Source organism: Acinonyx jubatus, chromosome B4 (genome assembly GCF_027475565.1).
Source record: "Acinonyx jubatus isolate Ajub_Pintada_27869175 chromosome B4, VMU_Ajub_asm_v1.0, whole genome shotgun sequence".
NCBI classification, from domain to species: Eukaryota; Metazoa; Chordata; class Mammalia; order Carnivora; family Felidae; genus Acinonyx; species Acinonyx jubatus.
This window is the reverse complement of record NC_069387.1, coordinates 24,702,018-24,723,191: the sequence shown is the minus strand read 5'-3', so window position 1 is coordinate 24,723,191 and position 21,174 is coordinate 24,702,018. Positions and strand designations below refer to the sequence as shown.

The 21,174-nt window shown below is 38.5% G+C and overlaps 1 protein-coding gene across 1 annotated transcript; it reads left to right on the top strand.

Annotated features, from left to right (window-relative positions):
* Nucleotides 1–294: 294 nt before the first annotated feature.
* Nucleotides 295–20,528, top strand: LOC113603628 (patched domain-containing protein 3). The gene is given in 3 exon segments (XM_053199613.1): nucleotides 295–1,082; nucleotides 1,085–1,312; nucleotides 18,990–20,528. Coding segments are annotated over 3 exon segments (1,962 nt in total). The 5' UTR covers nucleotides 295–430; the 3' UTR covers nucleotides 20,072–20,528.
* Nucleotides 20,529–21,174: the final 646 nt, after the last annotated feature.

Sequence of the window (21,174 nt, the reverse complement as noted above, 5' to 3'; positions counted from 1 at the left end):
CCGGCACGCCACAGACAAATTTGGGGCTAGTTGGGCTATGAGTCAAAACACGTGCTTCCCAACGAACCTTCGGGATCCGGGCGCTAGCAGCCGGAACTCAAACAGACTTCCGTAGAATTTCTCCAGGAAACCGTCGTGTGGGGCGGAGATGGGCGCTCGGTCCAGTGGCTGCTTTCTAATCTGCTGTCACGTTTGAGACCCTGGCGTTTCCTTCCCGGAAATGAGCCTTAGTCCCTCCGAGGTGGCGCCAGAGGCCCGGCAGGAGGCGGAGGCGGAGGCGCCTGCGCCGGCGGAGCGGGAGCCCGCAGCGGAGGAGCCGGGGCCCAGGTCAGAGGCGAAGCGGCAACCAGAGGCAGGGCTGGGCTCAGAGCCGCTGCCGGCCTCCAAGCACGAGTCAGAGTAGTTCTTCGGTCGAAGACAGGAACCCGAGATGACCTGGGCTTCGGGGCAGTTGCCAGAGCCCTCTGGGGCGCCCCATTCACATCCGGTGTCAGTGAGGGGGGATTCCTTGCTGCCTGCATATCCCTCGGAAAACCGGATGTCCGAGAGACCCCCTTGCCACACCCACTGTCTGGGGGCGCCCCTCTCCTGCGTCTTCCGAAGGCTGGGATGCGAAGTGGGCGCGCACCCCTGGATCTTCCTGCTGGTGCCCATGGTGCTGATGGCTGCTCTGGGCACCGGTTTGATTTACCTGCCCAAGGATGTAGAAGAAAACTTCGAGGAGCTGTACACCCCAATAGGGAGCCCGGCCAAGGCCGAGAGGCGCTTTGTGCAGAAACACTTCACCGCCAACGACTCTTACGGCTTCTCCATCTCCAGGAAGAGCACCGAGGTCAATTTCTCTTTTATTCTAGCGGTCTCCAACACGACCTCCCTGCTAGAACCAGCAATCTTATCAGAAGTTAGTAAAGTGGATGACGTGATCCAGGATCTGTATGCGACGGGGGAAAACGGAACCCAGATCCACTACAATCAGGTGTGTGCCAAGCACCAGGGTCTCTGCGTGCCTTCCAACCCACTCCTGTATGCCTGGCAGATGAACAGGGACCTCGACCTGAGAAATGTCACGTTCCCAATCTACAGCCCACCGGTCAGCCCATCTACCTGGCTGGCACCATTGGAGGAATCTTCTTAGGCGAGAGGATGGGAATGAACCAGTTACTCCTGGAAGCCAAAGCCGTGAGGTTGCTCTACTACCTGAAAACTGAGGATCGAGAGGACATCGAGCGTAGTAAGAAATGGTTGATCCATTTCCTGAACCAATTTAGCAACATTGAAAAGCGTCTGGCCTTGAAGAGGATCCAGGTATCTGGTGGCTGAGTTTTATAGGGAGGGTTTATAGGCTGAGTTTTATAGACCGGGAGAAGGTGGGAGGGGTAAGAACACGTTTTCCAAGTAGTAGCACTCCTGGATTATTTGATGGAGTCCTTGACTTGCAGCTGGGAGTGCTCTACTCTGTTTGGCACTTAATCCAACTTCCTTAATCTCACACACCAAAGGATGCCACACAGCATAAATCCTTAATAATATTCTGGTGGAAAACACAAATCCTACATCCTTAAGGTAGGTCTGCTCAGTGCAGACATTGATCATCAGGTTTTCCAGTCAAATTACTTTAAAATCCTTACTCTCAAAGTCTTTGCTATTTTGGGGAACCCCCTGAAATGTGTTTGGAGTTCATTTGAATAAAAGCAACAAACTTTTAAGAAGTTCCACGGTATTATTGAAAAGAGAATTAGCTCACCATTTACCAAGTAAGTTATATAGCCTAGTGCCAGGCACATGCTAGCTATTCTGTAACTAATAGTTGTGAATAAGCCTGGTCAAAGTGAGACAACTATTGGAAAAATACCAGATCCTTCTGAAATATCGATGAGATTAAAATAGTAAAAGACAACAACCTACTAAAATTTTAGAAAAAGCCACAATTTCTGTAATTATGAATGGTTTCACAATCTTAGGTAGATCTCAGATCTTGTGTATTCAGGAGGTTTAAACCTTGGGTTTCTGAAAGAAACTTTAGAAAGCGTGCCACAGATTTGTGGGAAGAAGCACACCTATGTTAATCTTCTTTATTCTAAAATCACGATTCACATATTTTGATCTTTTACTAAATCTTAACATGTTTCAATCAGTAAGCTATAGTGTTTCAATAGGGTTTGTGCCTCACACAAATACCTTCTAATCATATTATTTGCAATCATATCATGCTACAAGTAAAATGGTTTCATTGTTTCTTAACTCTTTTTAATAGATATTTTTGGGTGGCAAAATACATGTAATTGATATAAAACATGCCATTCTAATCATTTTAAGTGTATATTTCAGTGGCATTAATTACATTCACACTGTTGTGCAACCATCACAACTATCTGGGGTTTTTTTCATTTTTATGTTTTTACATTTATTTATTTTTGATAGAGAGACAGAGTACAAGTGGGGGAGGGGCAGAGAGAGAAGGAGACAGAATTGGAAGCAGGCTCCAGGCTCTGAGCTGTCAGCACAGAGCCCGCCGCGGGGCTCGAACCCACAAACCGGGAAATCATGACCTGAGCCGAAGTCGGACGCTTAATGAGCCACCCAGGCGCCCCACAACTGTCTGTTTCTAAATCTTTCCATCCCCCAAAACAGAAACTGTATAACCCTTAGGCAGTAACTCTCCATGGCCTCCCCCCAGTCCCAGCTAACCTTCATCTACTTTCTATCTCTATGAATTTGCTTATTCTAGAGATTTCATATAAGTGGAATCACACAATATTTGTACTTTTGTGACTGGCTTATTTCACTTGGCATAATGTTTTCAAGGTTCCTCTATATCCTAGCACGTATCAAAACTTCATTCATTTTTATGACTGGTATTTCACCGTATACATACAGCACTGTTTGTTTATACACTTAACTGTTGATGAGCACTTGGATGTTTCCACTTTTTGGCTTTTGTGAATAATGCTGCAACGAACATTGATGTACAAATATTTTCTTGAGCTCCTGTTTTCGATTATTTTCAGTATATACCTGGGAATTGAATTGGTGGGTGGTGTGATAATTCTATGGTCAGTTCTTTTTTTAAAAAAAATTTTTTAACGTTTATTTATTTTTGAGACAGAGAGAGACAGAGCGTGAACAGGGGAGGGGCAGAGAGAGAGGGAGACACAGAATCTGAAACAGGCTCCAGGCTCTGAGCTGTCAGCACAGAGCCCGACGCGGAACTTGAACTCACAGACCGTGAGATCATGACCTGAGCCGAAGTCGGACGCTTAACCGACTGAGCCACCCAGGCGCCCCTATGGTCAGTTCTTTGAAGAACCGCCAAATCCTACCAGCAATGTATAAAGGTTCTAATTTCTCCACATCCTCACCAACACTTGTTTTTTGTTTTATTGATAATAGTCAACTTAATAGTGACAAAGTGTGGTTTGATTTACATTTCCCTAATTACTAATGATCTTAAGTATCTTTTCATGTGTTTATTGGCCATATGTACATCTTTGGAGAAATTTCTGTGCAAGTCCTTTGCCCATTTTTTAATTTGGTTGTCTTTTTGTTTTTGAGTCCTATTGTTGGTGAGTACTTTGTATATTTGGTTTTAAGTTTATTTTTTTTATTTCGAGAGAGAAAAAATATGAATGGGGGAGGGTCAGAAAGAGAGGAGAGAGAGAATCCCAATCAGGCTCCACACTGCTAGCACAGAGCCTGATGTGGGGCGTGAACCCACAAACCATGAGATCATGACCTGAGCTGAAGTCGGATACTCAACTGACTGAACCACCCAGACACCTCAGTATTTTGTATGTTTTAAATATTAAACCTTTATCAGATATATGATTTATAAATATTTTCTCCCACTCTGTGTATTGTCTCTTCACTTTCTTGATAATGTCTTTAACGCACAAGAGTTTTTAATTTTGATGAAATCCACTTTATCTTATTTTTTTCTTTTGCTATATACTTATATGTAAGAATCCATTGACAAGTTCAATCTCATGCACATTTGCCCTGTGTTTCCTTCTAAGAGTTTTATGGTTTTAGCCCTCATATTTAGGTTGTTGATCAATTTTTAGTTCACTTTTGTATATGTAGTGTGAGTAGGGGTTTAACTTCATTCTTGTGCATGGAAATCCATGTGGAAATCCATGTTTCCATGTTGATTGCTGGAAATCCAGTTTTCCAAGTCCCATGTGATGAACAGACTATTCTTTCCCAGTTGATTGGACTTGGCATCCTTGTAAAAAATCAATTGGTTGTAGATGTATGGGTTTATTTCTGGACTCTAAATTATATGCCATGAGCCTACATGTCTGTTGATGTGCCAGTACTACACTGTTTTGATTCCTGTAGCTTTGTTATGAGTTTTGAAATCTGGAAATCCTCCAATTTTTATCGTCTTTCTCATGATTATTTTGGATATCTAGGACTCCTTGCAATTCCATATGAATTTGAGGGTTGACTTTTCCATTTCTGGGGTGGGGGGAAGGTCATTGAAATTTTTATAAAGATTGTGTTGAATCTGTAGGTTGCTTTAAGTGAGATTAACATTTTAACAATACTGTCTTCCTCCCCGTGAACTAAGGTTGTATTTCCATTAATTTAGGTCTTCTTTAGTTTCTTTCACTAAATTTTTGTAGCTTTCTGTCTTTCACCTCCTTGGTTAAATTTCTTTCTAAATATTTTATTCTTTTAGACACTAAATGGAATTGCTTTTTCATTTCATTTTTGGATCGTTCATTGCACGTATATAGAAACACAACTGGTATTTGTGTGTTGATCTTGTACCCTGCACCTTTGCTCAATTTGTTTATTAACTCTATTAGTTTTATTGTGGTTTCTTTGGAATTTTCATATATAGAATCATGTAATCTGTGAAAAGCGATAGTTATACTTCTTCATTTCCATTTTGAATTGCTTTTATTTCCATTTCTTATTTAATTCCTCTGGATAGCACTTCCACTTCAATGTCAAGTGTCATTGGCGAAAGTGGGCATCTTTATCTTGTTCCTGATTTTGAAGGGAAATCTTTCAGTCTTTCACTTTTGATTATATTGTTAGATATTCAGTATAATGGTCCCTATCATTTTGAGGAAGTTCCTTTCTATTCCTTGTTTTTGAGGGGTTTTTTTTCATCATAATTGGGTGTTGGATTTTGTCAAATGCCTTTTTTGCATCTATTGAGATGATCATGTAGATTTTATCCTTTGTTCTATTAGTGTGATATGTTACTTGATGATTTTTCCCATGTTGAACCACTCTTGCATTCCTGGGATAAATCCTAGTTGGTAATGATGTATAATCTTTTTAATGTGCTATTGAATTGGGTTTGCAGAATTTTATTAAGGACATTTGAATCTACATTCATAAGATATTGATCTATGGTTTTATTCTTGTAATCTTTGTCTGGGATTGGTATCAGTGTATGTTGTTCTCATAGAATGAGTTAGGGAGTGTTTCTTCCTTTTCAACTTTTTGGAAGGACTTGAGAAGGATTGGTGTTACTTCTTCTTTACATGTTTAGTAAAATTTACCAGTGAAGCCATCTGGTCTTAGACTTTTCTTTTTGGGTGGTTTTTGATTACTGATTCAGTCTTTTTACTTATTCAATGTCTGTTGAGATTTTCTATTTCATCTTGAGTCAGTTTAGGTCATTTATGTGTTTCTAGAAATTTGTGCATTTCAAACAGTTTGTTGGCATAAGTTGTTTATAGTATTCTTTATTTTTTAATGTTTATTTATTTTTGAGAGAGAGTGCACGAGAGGGAGAGAGGTGGCAGGGGGGTGGGGGCAGAGGATCCAAAGTGGGCTCTGCACTGACAACAGTGAGCCCCATGCGGGGCTCAAAACCATCAACCGTGAGATCATGACCTGAGACGAAGTAGGAGCTCAACCAACTGAGCCACCCAGACAACCCTATAGTGTTCTTTTATAATCCTTTCTATTTCTCTAAGGTTAGTAGTAATGTCTTCAATTTCATATCTGATTTAGTTATTTCTATCTTCTTTTTTCTTTGTCACTCTAAATAAAAGTTTATCAAGTTGTTGATCTTTTTAAATAACCAATTTTTGGCTTTGTTGGTTCCCTCCATTGTTTTTCTAGTCTCAATTGCATATATCTCTATTCTAATATTTTCATTTCCTTCCTTGTTAGCTTTGGTTTTGTTTTGTTTTATTTTGTTTCTATTTCTGCGAGATGTCTAGTACCATAAGGTGATTGAAGACCTTTGTTTTTCTTTTTAATGTAGTATAAATTTACCTATGAGCACTGGTGTTGTTACATCCTGTAAGTTATGTTTTGCTGTGTGTTTATTTTCATTTGTTGCTGAGTATTTTCTAATTTCCCTTGTGATTTATTCTTTGACCCATTGGTTATTTGATAGTGAGTTGCTTAATTTCCATACATTTTGAATTATCCAGTTTTTCCTCTATTATTGATTTGTAGCTTCATTCCGTTGTTGGTTGAAAAGATACATTGGGTAAGTTCAATATTTTTACATTTTCAGACTTGTTTTGTGACCTAACATATGATCTATTCCAGAGAATGTTTCATGTTCACTTGAGAATAATGTATATTCTTCTATCATTGGGTTGAGTGTTGTATATATCTCTGTAAGGTCTAATTTATTTAGTGTTGTCCATTTCTTCTGTTTCCTTATAGATTATTGGCCTAGATGTTTTATACATTATTGAAAGTGGCATATTGAATTCTCCATCTATTTCTGTCTACAAGTCTGTTAATATTTGTTTCATTTTTGGGTCTCTATTGGCAGTGAATATATGTAGATGAATCTTCTTGATGAATTGTTCTTTTTATCAATTTAAAATGCCCTTCTTTGTCTCTTTTAACAGTTTTTAAAATAAAATCTATTTCATCTTATAGAAGTATATTCAATCCTGCCCTCCTTTGGTTATATTTATATGGAATATCTTTCTCCATCCTTTAGCTTTCAATCTATTTATGTCTTTGGGTCTATAATGAGTCTCTTGTAGACAGCATATAGTTGAATCATGTTATTTTATCCATTCTGTCAATTTCTACCCTTTTATTCAAGAGTTTAATCCATTTACATTTAAAATAACTGCTGACAAGGAAGGACTTCTGCTATTTTGCTATTTGTATTCTGTGTATCATACAGTTTTTTCGTCCCTCACTTCATCCATTATGCCTTCTTCTATGTTTAGTTTCTATTTTTCTAATGAGTTGTTTGATTCTCTTCTCATTTCCTTTTGCAATGATTTTGTGAGATTTTCTTTATGGTTACCATGGAGATTCATATAATTCTAAGTTTAAAACAATCTACATTAAACTGATACCAACTTAACTTCAAAAACACACAAATATGCTGCTTCTATACACCTCTGTCCCCCACTCTTTATGTTGTTGTTGTCACAAATTATATCTTTATACACTCTATGCCCGATAACAGATTTATAATTATTTTTATGTTCTAAATTCTGTAGGTAATAAAATGTAGGATTATAAACCAAAAATATAATAATACTTGCTGTTATATTTGACCAAGACCTATGTTTCCTCATATGGCTTAGCATTACTTTTTATTGTTCTTTCTATTCAGCCTGAAGGATTCCTTTTACCATTTCATTTAGGGCAGGTCTAATTAACAAGCCTGCTTAGCTCTTGTTTATCTGGAATGTCTTAATTTCTCCTTCATTTTTGAAGGACAGTTTTGATGAATACAGAATTTTCCATTGATGTTTTTTTTTTTCTTTAAGCACTATAAATATCCCACTGTCTCCTTGCCTCCATGGTTTCTAATGAACAATCAGCTTTTATACTTATTAAGGGTCCCTTATATTTGGTGAGTTGCTCCTCTCTGTGCTTCCAAGACTCTCTTTGCCTTTGGCTTTCAATGATTTGATTATAATGTTCTCAGTCTGGGTCTTTTTGAGTTCATCCTATTTGAACTTCATTAAGCTTCTTGGATTTGTAGCTTCATATCTTCTACCAAATTTGGGAAGTTTTCAGCCATTATTTCTTTAAATATTCTTCCTGCATCCTTTTTTTTTTTTAATTTTTTTTAACGTTTATTTATTTTTGAGACAGAGACAGAGCATGAACGGGGGAGGGTCAGAGAGAGGGAGACACAGAATCCGAAACAGGCTCCAGGCTCTGAGCTGTCAGCACAGAGACCGACGCAGGGCTCGAACTCACGGACCGTGAGATCATGACCTGAGCCGAAATCGGCCGCTCAACCAACTGAGCCACCCAGGCACCCCCTGCTTCTTTTTCTCTCTCTCCTGGAACTCCCATAATATGTATGTTGATCTACTGGCTGGTAGACCCACAGATCTCTGAGGTTCTTCTCACTTTTCTTCATCCTTTTTTCTTTCTGTCTCTTAGACTCCATACATTTCAATTGTCCTATTTTCAGTTCACTGATTCTTCTGCCTATTAGACCTACTGTTGAATGACTCTAGTGTTTTTGGGTTTGTTTTCTGTCATTTCAGTTACTGTAGTTTTCAGTTCCAGAATTTCTGTTTGGTTCCTTTAAAAAATTTCTACCTCTTTATATTATTATTTTGCTCATACATTGTTTTTCTTATTTCCTTGTCAGAGCTCTTCTTTAGCTCTGTAAGCATATTTAGAAAAGTGTTTATAGTCTTTGTCTAGTAAGTCCTAGCTTTGTCTTTCCTCAAGGATGATTTCTGTCTATTTATTTTGTTTCACACATATTTTGAACCACACTCTCCTCTATCTTTATATATCTTGTGATTTGTTGTTGTTGTTGGTGGTGGTGGTGGTGGTTGTGTAGAAAACTGGACATTTGGCTAACTGGAAATCAGATTCCACCTTCCCCAGGGTTTTCTGTTGTTTTCCTATGTGTTTATTTAAGATTAGTGGTCCATTTTCTTTGTGATTTTCCGAAACTATTATTGAAAGACTGTAATTTTTGTTTTTTGTGGTCACTGAAGTTTCTGTACCTTAGCTAGTGTTTTGACATAGATTTCCTTGGATGCCAGGAGCTCTCCCAGTGTTTGCAAAATGGTTCTGTGCCTGGAACCTCCAACACTTACCAAGGCTTACACTGTACCGAGGGATCAGCCCTAGGTGAAAGCTTAGGGTCTTCTTAGGTCTTTTCTGAGCATACATCTTGCCCTGGGTAATTTTCTAAATTCCCCAGTATAACTGAGTACTTTTTAATATCCTAAATTCCCAGAGAAATGCTCCTCATCTTTTTCCATAGGCAGTCTTTTGTATTTTTGAGCTATAATCTTTTGCTCTATGCACATGAGGTTTGTTAATTCAACTTGTGGTGTTTCCCTCTTTCTCAACCTGAGTTTTGAGTTAGACAAAACAGAGGAGTGCCTTGCATCAGTCCTTCAGGTAGCCCCCAAATAGGTTAGAACAGACATATAAAATATTTTAGGAATAACCTCTGCTCTGCTTCCTCCAAAAACAGGGAAATGGCTCCATCATGGTAACATGAGCTGTTACCACTTTAAGATCCCTGCTGTCTTAGGGACAGTTTGGGACTGGGGCCACTTTAACACATCTGCCACATTATGATCACTGCCACTTTAAGACTACTATCACACTGGAGAGGGAGACAGGGCATGTAAAATCACTATAAAACATTCCTACTATTTTGAAGTACTCCCCTGATTTTCTTTCATTTAGCACTTGCTTAGTTGCTGTAAGCTTTTGACTGCTTTCCAGAGTTCACAGAATTCTGAAAATATATGCCCGTTTTTCTATATTTCTTTGTCGGGATGAGACTTGGGAAATTCCTACTCCATGTTTTGCTGACATCCAGCACTAAACTCTTATTTTTTAAAGTTTCTTTTCTCCCCACCCCCCATTAGCAATAGTGTGCAATCAGATGGAATAGTAAAAACAAATAAATAAATTATGGCCAGTTTTGTTTGATTTGGCATATGTTTTTTACTTTACATATTGTACCAATTGTGACTAATTGTTCCATTTGGAAGCAGATATGCTGATAGAATTAAATAAGTCCATATTTCTGTATAAATTTGAACTAGTACTTTTAACTATATAAAAAATTAATCTCTAATTTAATTGACTTGGGTGCCCCCATTGTTCGGATGTGCGGTTTACCTTGTTAAGCACTTAAAAATTGTTATCTAGGCATTAGGGTTAGTTTGGGCTCTTGTAATCAGAAAGCTAAAATATTGAAAATATCAGCAAACACCAGTATTTAGTTTTAGAAGTAACCCCATAGAATATATTAATTGAGTGATTCTCACAGCAGAGTTCCAGAGAGGACTCTACACCTACTTATTCTGAAGCCACCTATTGAATCAAGTCTCTGGGGTTTCAGTCTGAAAATCTGTATTTCAAAAATGTCTTTAGTTGATTCTCCTGTATAGGTGGGTTGGGAGTAAATGATATAATTCAACTCTCTAAATTTTAAGGTAGAGAAAAATAAGGCCCCAATAGGTAGAGGGAGTTAACCATGATGGGTATCTCGTTAGAGTTAATAAACTACCTCACAACTTTGTTATTTTGGAAAGAAAGACCACATTCCCTAGTAAACAAACAAAATCGAAAAACTAGGAAGGAAGGGTGAGAGGGAGGGAGGGAGAAAATAGGGGAGGAAGGATGGGAAGGAAAAAAGACCAAATTCAGGCTTGTTAAAGTCATTAGAGTATAAAAATAATGTTAACCTAGTGTGGAATCTCCAAGGTACCAACAACTGGCTTGACAAAACTTTCCTACTAGGTAGTTGGTTCTGAATATACAAATTTATATCAATTCTTGCTTATCTTTACTAGTAATTATGGACAGTAGTACAGAAAATCTTATACTGAAGGCAATTAGAAAATGATTTTTTTAGTCTTTATTTAATTTGAAAGAGAGAGCATGGTTGAGTGAGCAGAGGAGAGGCAGAGAGAGAGGGAGAGAAGGAATCCCAAGCAGGCTCTTCGCTGTCAGAGCAGAGCCCGACACAGGGCTTGAACTCACAAACCAGGAGATCATGACCCGAGCCGAAACCAAGAGTCGGATGCTTAACTGACTGAGCCAGCCAGACACCGTTAGAAAATGATTTATATTTATTTGTCTTTGAAGACTTTATGTTTATGTAACCAGAATATGAAACACATAGGACTCATGAGGTATAAACATAATGCAACTTTATTTTTGTCTCCCTTTGTTCCCTTTAAGTTTTGTAGGTAAGAGCAAGTTCTTCCTCTGCCCCATGAAAACTCAGACAGGCCATGTGACTTTTGTGGTCATTAGTAGGTAGGACAAAATCCTCCAGTCGGAGTTCAAATGTCCATGTCCACGTCCATGTCCATGTAATAAACAAAATTGGTAACTTGATTTAAAGTTAAGGTGCCCTCCAGCACCCTTTGCTAGAGCATGCTGCATGGGATAGCCCTTAATGGAGAGAAAGGAGCTTACCAGTTTTCTTCTTCTTTTTTTTTTTCTGAATATAATTTATTGTCAAGTTAGCTAACATACAGTATAGTCCTGGCTTCTAGAATAGATTCCCATGATTCATCACTTAACATACAACACCCAGTGCTCATCCCAACAAGTGCCCTCCTCAATGCCCATTACCCATTTTCCCCTCACCTCACCCCCCCTCACTTCACCCCCCAGAGAAATCAAGCCTCAGTTCTCTGTATTTAAGAGTCTCTTATGGTTTGCCTCCCTCTCTGTTTGAAATGATTTTTTACCCTTCCCTTCCCTCATGGACTTCTGTTAAGTTTCTCAGATTCCACATATGAGTGAAAACATATATCTGTCTTTCTCTGACTGACTTATTTCTCTTAGCATAGTACCCTCCAGTTCTATCCACATTGTTGCAAATGGCAAGATTTCATTCTTTCTCATTGCCAAGTAGTATTCCATTGTATATATAAACCACATCTTCTTTTTTAAATGTTTTAAATTTAATTTATTTTTTAAAATTTACATCCAAGTTAGCATATAGAGCAACAATGATTTCAGAAGTAGATTCTTTAATGCCCTTACCCATTTAGCCCATCCCCCCTCCCACAACTCCTCCTACAACAGTAATCCTCTGTTTGTTCTCCATATTTAAGAGTCTCTTATGTTTTGTCCCTCTCCCTGTTTTTGTATTATTTTTGCTTCCCTTCCCTTATGTTCATCTGTTTTGTATCTTAAAGTCCTCATATGAGTGAAGTCACATGATATTTGTCTTTCTCTGACTAATTTTGCTTAGCATAATACCCTCTAGTTCCATCCACGTAGTTGCAAATGGCAATATTTCATTCTTTCTCATTTCCAAGTAGTATTCCATTGTATATATAAACCACATCTTCTTTATCCATTCATCAGTTGATGGACATTTGGGCTCTTTCTGTATTTTGGCTATTGTTGATAGCACTGCTATAAACATTGGGGTTCATGTGCCCCTATGAATCAGCACTCCTGTATCCTTTGGATAAATTCCTATAGTACTACTTCTGGCTCATAGGGTAATTCTGTTTTTAATTTTTTGAGGAACCTCCACATTGTTTTCCAGAGCAGCTGCACCAATTGTGCATTCCCACCCACAGTGCAAGAGGGTTCCCATTTCGCCACATCCTTGCCAACATCTGTTGTTTCCTGAGTTGTTAATTTTAGCCACTCTGGTGTGAGGTGGTATCTCACTGTGGTTTTGACTTGTATTTCCCTGATGATGAGTGACGTTGAGTATCTTTTCATGTGTCTGTTGGCCATCTGGATGCCTTCTTTGGTCTAATCATGTCTTCTGGCTATTTCTTCACTGGATTATTTCAGGTGTTGAGTTTGGTAAGTTCTTTATAGATTTTGGATAATAAGCCTTTATGTTATATGTCATTTGCAAATATCTTCCCCCATTCTGTTGGTTCGCCAGCCCTCTTCTATCCCTTCTCTTCCTGCTTCCCATCTTGCTAAGTTAGTTGGAGCATGTCCAAGGAGAAAAAGAAAAGGAAGAGGGAAATCCTTAAGGCACAGCTGCTGCCACGGTGCTTCAATATGTGCCTTCTCTAGGCTTTAAACTAAAACCAATTCTCTTTTGAGTGTGTTTGTAAATTCCTAGGACATCTCCCACTCCTACCTCTCTGTTAGCACTGAGAATCTCTTATCTCTGGTCTGGGCAACAGCCTCCTAGACAGTCCCTAAGACATTGCCCATGCTGCCCGATTCACTTACACTTACATATGAAGGTTATCCTTGCACATATGCATTTACCTCACACAGAAGCCTTATTTGCACCTATTTTAGGGTTCCGTATTTATTGTCTGATTATGAAGTCATATGAACAAACTTTTTCAAGTATATGCTCTGGCTTGAACCTCATTCTACAGCAAGTAGTGGTATATTGATCTTCTTGACTCCTTCAAAATTGTCTCGCATTTTGGACATGACAACATTTACACCAAATATTAGATCTGTTTCTGAAACAAGCTTGAAAATCTTTCCCTTCTCAAATACACTGTAAACTGTTGTTTACTTATGAGAAACATCATTACCTTTGAAGGAAGATGTGGATATCTTACCAAACATATAGATTGTTGTCTAAGTATAATAAGTTCTAATTTAGCCCTTCCCTGTCAGGTAAATAAAAAATTCAGAAGGTTGGCCATCTTGCTGCCTGCACTGGAGTCATATGGGGAAGGTTTTAGACATAAAGATTCTGCAGCTTCCCTACCAACCTACTGAATCAGGATCTGCATAGCCAGGTTCCAGGAGATCTAAAGTTCTAAGACTTCCCTAGGTCATTCTGATAAACTGCTTAAAGCAAAATCCTTCTCAGGGGTGCCTGGGTGGCTCTGTCAGCTAAGCGTCTTGACTCTAGGCTTCGGCTCAGGTCATGATCTCGTGGTTCATGGGTTTGAGCCCCACCTCAGGTTCTGCACTGACAGTGTGGAGCCTGCTTGCCATTCTCTCTCTCTGTCTCTCTCTGTCAGCCTCTCTCTCTCAAGAGAAATGAACTTAAAAAAAAAATCTTTTGGGGCGCCTGGGTGGCGCAGTCGGTTAGGCATCCGACTTCAGCTCAGGTCACGATCTCGCGGTCCGTGAGTTCGAGCCCCGCGTCAGGCTCTGGGCTGATGGCTCAGAGCCTGGAGCCTGTTTCCGATTCTGTGTCTCCCTCTCTCTCTGCCCCTCCCCGTTCATGCTCTGTCTCTCTCTGTCCCAAAAATAAATAAACGTTAAAAAAAAAATTTTTTTTAATTAAAAAAAAAAATCTTTCTTGGAGACCGGAATATCTGCAAGTGTATTCACCAAACTCCTACAGTGTTCCATCTTCAAATCTTTCCTTCCATTGTGTATTGCACATTAAAGATCATTTAGACAAAGTCAACTCAGCATGTAGTCAAAATAAAGTCACTATAGGCAATAATATACTTCACTCCCTCCCTTACATCTGAAAATTTTATACCAAAAAATCCAGAGACTTGAAAGATGGAATGTCATATGTAACTCATTCATCTTTCTGATTTCAAAATTCATCTTTCTTACTTTCTTATTTCAAACTGCTATAAACCAACATTGTTGTTTTAAGAAAGTATTAATTATAATCAAAATCTATTCTAACAAGGAATTTTACTTTTGCTCTGGAATTTTGCACATGTGGTTGGTTTGGGGCCCTGAGTTTAACTCATAGCACTGGTGTGTTGAAAAAAATAAAACCATGGTGTAGAAATTTTTTGCAGAATAAGAAAGTTTAGCTATTTTACTGTTGTCTGGCCTAAAGGTCATGGTCATGTTGCTGTATTAGAATCAGTGCTTCTGTTTCCATAGTTGGCTCTCCTAGTCTTCAATCCAAACTTAGTTTCTCTCTCCTCCTAAAAATATCTAGAGACAAGTATAAGTCATTGTTTTGAAGCAGTTAACAAAAAAGCAAAATATAAAACCAGAGGTGGTTGTCAATATTTTCAAATGTAATATTGTGGTTATTGGGTAGGTAAAGTGCTGAATCCATACTTTAAAATGCTGCCTATATATTGCCATTTTTGTTGGTCCAGCAAAGAAAAAGGCACAGGCTGTGTTATTAAAAATGGACTAGAGGGGCACCTGGGTGGCTCAGTTGGTTAAGTGTCTGACTTTGGCTCAGGTCATGATCTCATTGTTCATGGGTTCAAGCCCCACATCAGGCTCTGCACTGGTAGTGTGGAGCCTGCTTGGTAATCTCTCTCTCTCTCTGCCTCTCCCCCACTTGTGCTCTCTCTCTCTCAAAAATAAATAAGTAAACTTAACATTTTTTAAACATGTATTTTTGAGAGAGAGAGAGAGAGAGTGAGAGAGTGAACAGGGGAGGGGCAGAGAGAGGGGAGACAACAAATCCAAAGCAGCTCCCAGCTCCAAACCATCAGCACAGAGCTGAACATGGGGCTCAAACCCACAAATCGTGAGATCATGACCTGAGCCAAAGTCAGCTGTTTGACTGAGCCACCCAGGCGCCCCATAAATAAACTTTTTTTAAAAAATGGACTACATTTCTTTTTTTTTTTATTTTTTTTAACGTTTATTTATTTTTGAGACAGAGAGAGACAGAGCATGAATGGGGGAGGGTCAGAGAGAGAGGGAGACACAGAATCTGAAACAGGCTCCAGGCTCTGAGCTGTCAGCACAGAGCCCGACGCGGAGCTTGAACTCACGGACTGCGAGATCATGACCTGAGCTGAAGTCGGCTGCTTAACCGACTGAGCCACCCAGGCGCCCCAAAAATGGACTACATTTCTAATTCTTTTGTAATTAGTAGCAACTTTCCTAGAGCCCGCTTCACCAGTAGACAAGAATCCTGAAAACGTTTTAGGAGAAGACTTTCATACATTTTGTTAATCACAATACATATTGAACTGGTTTTGAAATTCAAGAGCTGTTTAGAATTGCATCTATGGCTACTTGGAGTCAAGGGTGGGTGAAAAGAGCACTGAATATGGATACTTTCTCTGCTAAGCTTGCCCTCCCTTTGCTGTTGTATTCCATTTATACCCTTTGAAGATCAGGGTGTAATTAACCATCTGAAGTATTTGGTATATCTTTATGGCTCTGAACTGGTGGTGAGTGAATTTGTGCTTGCCCAGCCGCAGAAGAATTGCTCAGAAGTTTGGTAAAAGTGCTGATTCACAGCTTTTCTGTTCCCTCTGCCCTTTTTCCCACTTGGTCTGGGACAGTGCCTGGGAATTAAAGGTCTTCAGCAGACAGGTATGGGAATGATTGCTCAAGAGCTTTCTGAACAGATGTCCAAGTCGAGAATGTTATAAACTGATGGAATTTCAGTGTGGAAGCTACCACCACAAATTCCATGATTTCTCCGTCCAAATGTACAGGTGTGACTGTGTACGAAACAAAATGTGGGCTGCAACCTTTGGAGTGATTTCTGCTGCCTTGGCAGTGGTGAGTGGCTTTGGCCTGATGTGTACATTGGGGTGCCATTTGTGATCATAGTTGCAAATTCACCATTTCTTATTCTAGATGAGTAAAACCAAATGTGAAGCTACACATTGTGTATGTGGGGGTATGGTGTAGTTAAGGGAAGGAATTTATGTTAGATTAAGCAAAATAATTATATTCAGGTGGCTCCACAGATCCAAAATGAGGTGACAGGAGAGAAGAAAATCAACTTGAAGTGTGTGTGTTTAGAGGCAGAAAAATCTAGTACCCCAGATGGAAAAACAGAGACAAGAGACATGAACAGGCAGTTCACACATACACACACACACACACACACACACACATACACATCCCAAATCCAAACTATAAATCACTGGAAGTAGAGGGAAAAAATAATTTGACTTCTCAATTAATGAATGGATGCAAATTAAACCAAAAGTGAGATACCTTGTCTTCTTATTAAATTAATAAATATTAGCAAGATTGAAGATATGAGGAAGGTTGTATATAAATGAATACTCATTCTGCTGGGAGAAAATTATAAATTGTTACACACTTTTTTAAATCCAATTTTGCAGCAAACAAAGATTTAAACATCAAACAGCAAATATCTTTGGCTTAACAATTCCATTTTTAGAAATTTGTCTTAACAATTAGACAAGTACTCAAAGAGCAGAACGAGTATGTTCATTTCAGCATTATTTAGAACAGAAAAGTTTTGAAAACCTAATTCAATATCAACATGGGATTGGTCAACTCAAACACAGCATACTAATACTTTTGAATCATATTCAGTCTTCAAAAGGAGGTAGATATGTAATGTTAAATGGAAAATGCTGGCTATGAAACCAGGTGTTTGAAATAGAGAGATAGTTATATGTGCATATTTGTATAGAGCAAATTCTGGATGGATATACATAAAAATGCAGGGTGGAATTACTGTTGTTTACACTTTTTCTCTGCATTTTCTTGTACTTCCAGAATTTATTTGACAATAAGCATGAAAAACAAAGGTGTTTATATTATATTTTATTTTTTTAATTTAAAGAGACACCAGTTATTTATTTTTTGTTAAATATAAATTATTGTCAAATTGGTTTCCATACAACACCCCGTGCTTATTCCAACAGGTGCTCTCCTCAATGCCCATCACCCGCTTTCCCCTCTCCCCACCCCCCCATCAACCTTCAGTTTGTTCTCAGTATTTAAGAGTCTCTTATGGTTTGCCTCCCTCCCTCTCTGTAACTTTTTTCCCCTCCCCCCTCCCCCGTGGTCTTCTGTGAAGTTACTCAGGATCCACATATGAGTGAAAACATATGGTATCTGTCCTTCTCTGCCTGACTTACTTCACTTCGCATAATACCCTCCAGTTCCATCCACGTTGCTGCAAATGGCCAGATTTCATCTGTTCTCATTGCCAAGTAGTATTCCACTGTATATATAGACCACATCTTCTTTATCCATTCTACATTTTAGAAAGTAAGGAACTTGGAAGGAATAGTATTTAGTTTCCATGGGGAGACAGTGGAAAAGCTGTTTGCTGGTTGTCAGCTTATTTAACTCTTCAGGACACACCTACCTAGTACACACCCATGCTTAGCCACTCAGGATTCCCCACAGCCATAATCAACTATAGTTAAAGTGTATATAATTGATTTAATATAAACCAGCACTGAATACTCCGTGTGTACATAGGAGTGTGTGTGTGTGTGTGTGAGATTTAAGCAACTCAAGAAGTGTTCAAGGACAATTTCTGAATAAGTTTTTATAAATCACAAACAAGTTTTTCAATACCTAATACATATCAAGAGTTCATTCTTGGTCCCTAGTACTTCTGATTCTTCCCTTTAGTGCTGCTGAGCCCAAGTGAAATCCTCAAAGCTGGTAAGCCATGGGATGTCAGGATGCAGTTTATGACAGAATGTTTAGATGTGTCAATACAGATTCTTCTATCTTCTTCATCATACCTGTAAAACATCAGAGGCAAAGTTGCAATTTCCAGTACCCTCCCATGTAATCCATGCACAAGATCCCCCCAAATTGAAATTAGATCAGCATTTTATTGCAGTTAATTTCCTTATTTATTTTATTGAGTTTGTATCAATATACATGGAAACAAAGGTATACATGAGTGAAAGTAGTGTCAACTCTAGTAGAAATCTTGAGAGAGGTGAAAACATTGCTGGTTAGATGCTAACTGTACAATAGATAAGTACAGTTTATATTTGAAGCAACAGAATGTTGGCTTCGTGTGTTTGTGCATTCATTAAGATGGTTTATGAGAGAAAATGGTCTTTCAAGTCATCCAGTAGAGTCAAAGATACAATGCTAATCCTGCTTCGACTAACACCTACAATAGGTTTCCTGACTCATCATTACAACACCCTAAATGAAGCGTAGGAGTAGAGTATCCTGTGCTATGTACAAATAATAAGAGTATGAATAAAGCACAGTTATTACAGAGGAAGGGGTGGATTCTGTTGTGCATTCAGAAGCAACCAGAGAAAGTGACAGAGAAAGTAATAGTATCAAAGCACAGATCAGGCAAGATAAATAAGACCGAAGAGATGGAAAAAGAAGATGCTTCGAGTTTATGTATTTAATTTTTCATAGATATTGATATTTTAATATTAATATTAAATATTAAAGTTAATATTTAATATTCTTTGGTTTTTTAACAGGTGTTGGGGTTAATGATATGTTTATAATGATTTCTGCCTGGTAGAAGACCAGCCTCATGGATAATATCAAACAGCGGCTGTCCAGTGTCTATTCCAAAGTGGCAGTGTCCATTACAATCACCACTATCGCCAATGTCCTGGCCTTCTATACAGGGATGATGACCTCTTTCAGGTCCGTACAATACTTTTGCATTTATACCGGAACAACCCTGTTCTTTTGTTATTTTTATAACATCACCTGTTTTGGAGCGTTTATGGCCCTGGATGGTAAAAGAGAAGTAGTCTGTCTACGCTGGTTGAAAAAGCCAGAAACTCCTGACCAAAAGTGTTCCTCATTTAAAAAGTCCTGCTGTGTCCCATGTGATTCTCTCCCAGATGAACAAGAAACTGATGTCCATCCAATGAATTTGTTCTTCAGAGACTATTTTGGCCCTTTTCTCACAAGCACTGAGTCCAAGTTTTTTGTAGTGCTTCTATACATTTTGTACATCATTAGTAGTATACATGGGTGTTTCCAAGTGCAGGAAGCATTAGACCTTCGAAATTTGGCAAGTGACGATTCCTACATCACACCATTTTTTAATGTAGAAGAACATTTTTCAGATTATGGCCCCAGGGTTATGGTTATTGTTACTGAAACTCTTGACTACTGGGATAAAGATGCTAGGCAAAAACTGGGAAAATGTCTGGTAGATTTGGAAAACAGGGACTATGTAGAAAAAAATGTTACAGAGTTTTGGTTACAAGAGTATGTGCAGTATATGGAAAATAGCGGGCAAGATGTAAATGATAAGAATACTTTTATAAACAGTTTGCCCAGTTTTTTAACAAATTTTCCACTTTTTATGTATGATATTAATATTTCATCTTCACATGAAATCATTGCTTCCTGGGGCTTCATTCAGACCATCGGCGTTTCTTCTTCAACCAATAAGAAGATGATGTTATTCCAGTTACAAAGCATAGCCAAAAAGTGTGAAATTCCCCTAATGGTGTACAACCCGGCATTCATATATTTTGATCAGTACACTGCAATATTAGAAAACACTGTTCGAAATGTCATTGTTGCATCCTCAACATGAACATAGGTTCATTGTTTCCTTATTGCTAATTCCTCACCCACTGTATTCCTTGTGGGTAACTTTTGCAATTGCTTCTGTGATTGTGGGAGTAACAGGGTTCATGGCATTCTGGAATGTCAATCTTGATTCCATATCCATGATTAATCTTGTCGTTTGTATAGGGTTTTCTTTCGATTTTTCTGCACACATTTCTTACACATTTGTTTCCAGTTCTAAGCCCTCAGTAAACCAAAAAATAATTGAGGCATTGTATCTGCTAGGCTACCCAGTGTTACAAAGTGCAGTTTCAACGGTAATAGGGGTGTGTGTTTTATCTGCAGCTAAAGCATACATCTTCAGGACATTTTTTAAGATTATGTTTCTTGTTATGGTATCTGGGGCTGCTCATGGCCTAATTTTTATTCCAGTATTCTTAACCTTTTTTTGAAGGTTTGTTTGAATATCCACTAACAAATCAATTCCTCTTGCACAATCCAACTGGTAAAAACACACTATTTGAATAGTCAATAACTAAAACAAGGCATGTTCCTTGTCTGGAAATCCCATTTAAAAATGTACTAAAACTGAGGTTGATGGGGTGGAGGAGGGAGGTGGGTGATGGTATTGAGGAGGCACCTTTGGATAAGCATGGTGTTGTATGGAAACCTATTGACAATAAACTCCATATATTGAAAAAATAAGATAATAATAAAATGTTACTTAAAATATCCTGAGAAAAATTAATTAGTCTTACATTAAAATATCTTTACTACGGGCGCCTGGGTGGCTCATTCGATTAAGCATCCGACTTCGGCTCAGGTCATGATCTCGCAGTCCATGAGTTCGAGCCCCGCGTCGGGCTCTGTGCTGACAGCTCAGGCTTGACTGTTTCAGATTCTGTGTCTCCATGTTCTATGCCCTGCCATGCTCTGCTCAGCTATGTGTGTATCTACTATCATATAAATGGAATATTAATTACATTATAATTACTAATATCATTCATTAATGTAGAAGTGACATACTTATTATTAGTCCTACCAATCAGGGCATATGTATGCCTCTCCATTTTTATTTTTTCTTTTAACGTTTATTTATTGTTGAGAAGAGAGGACAGAGCATGAACG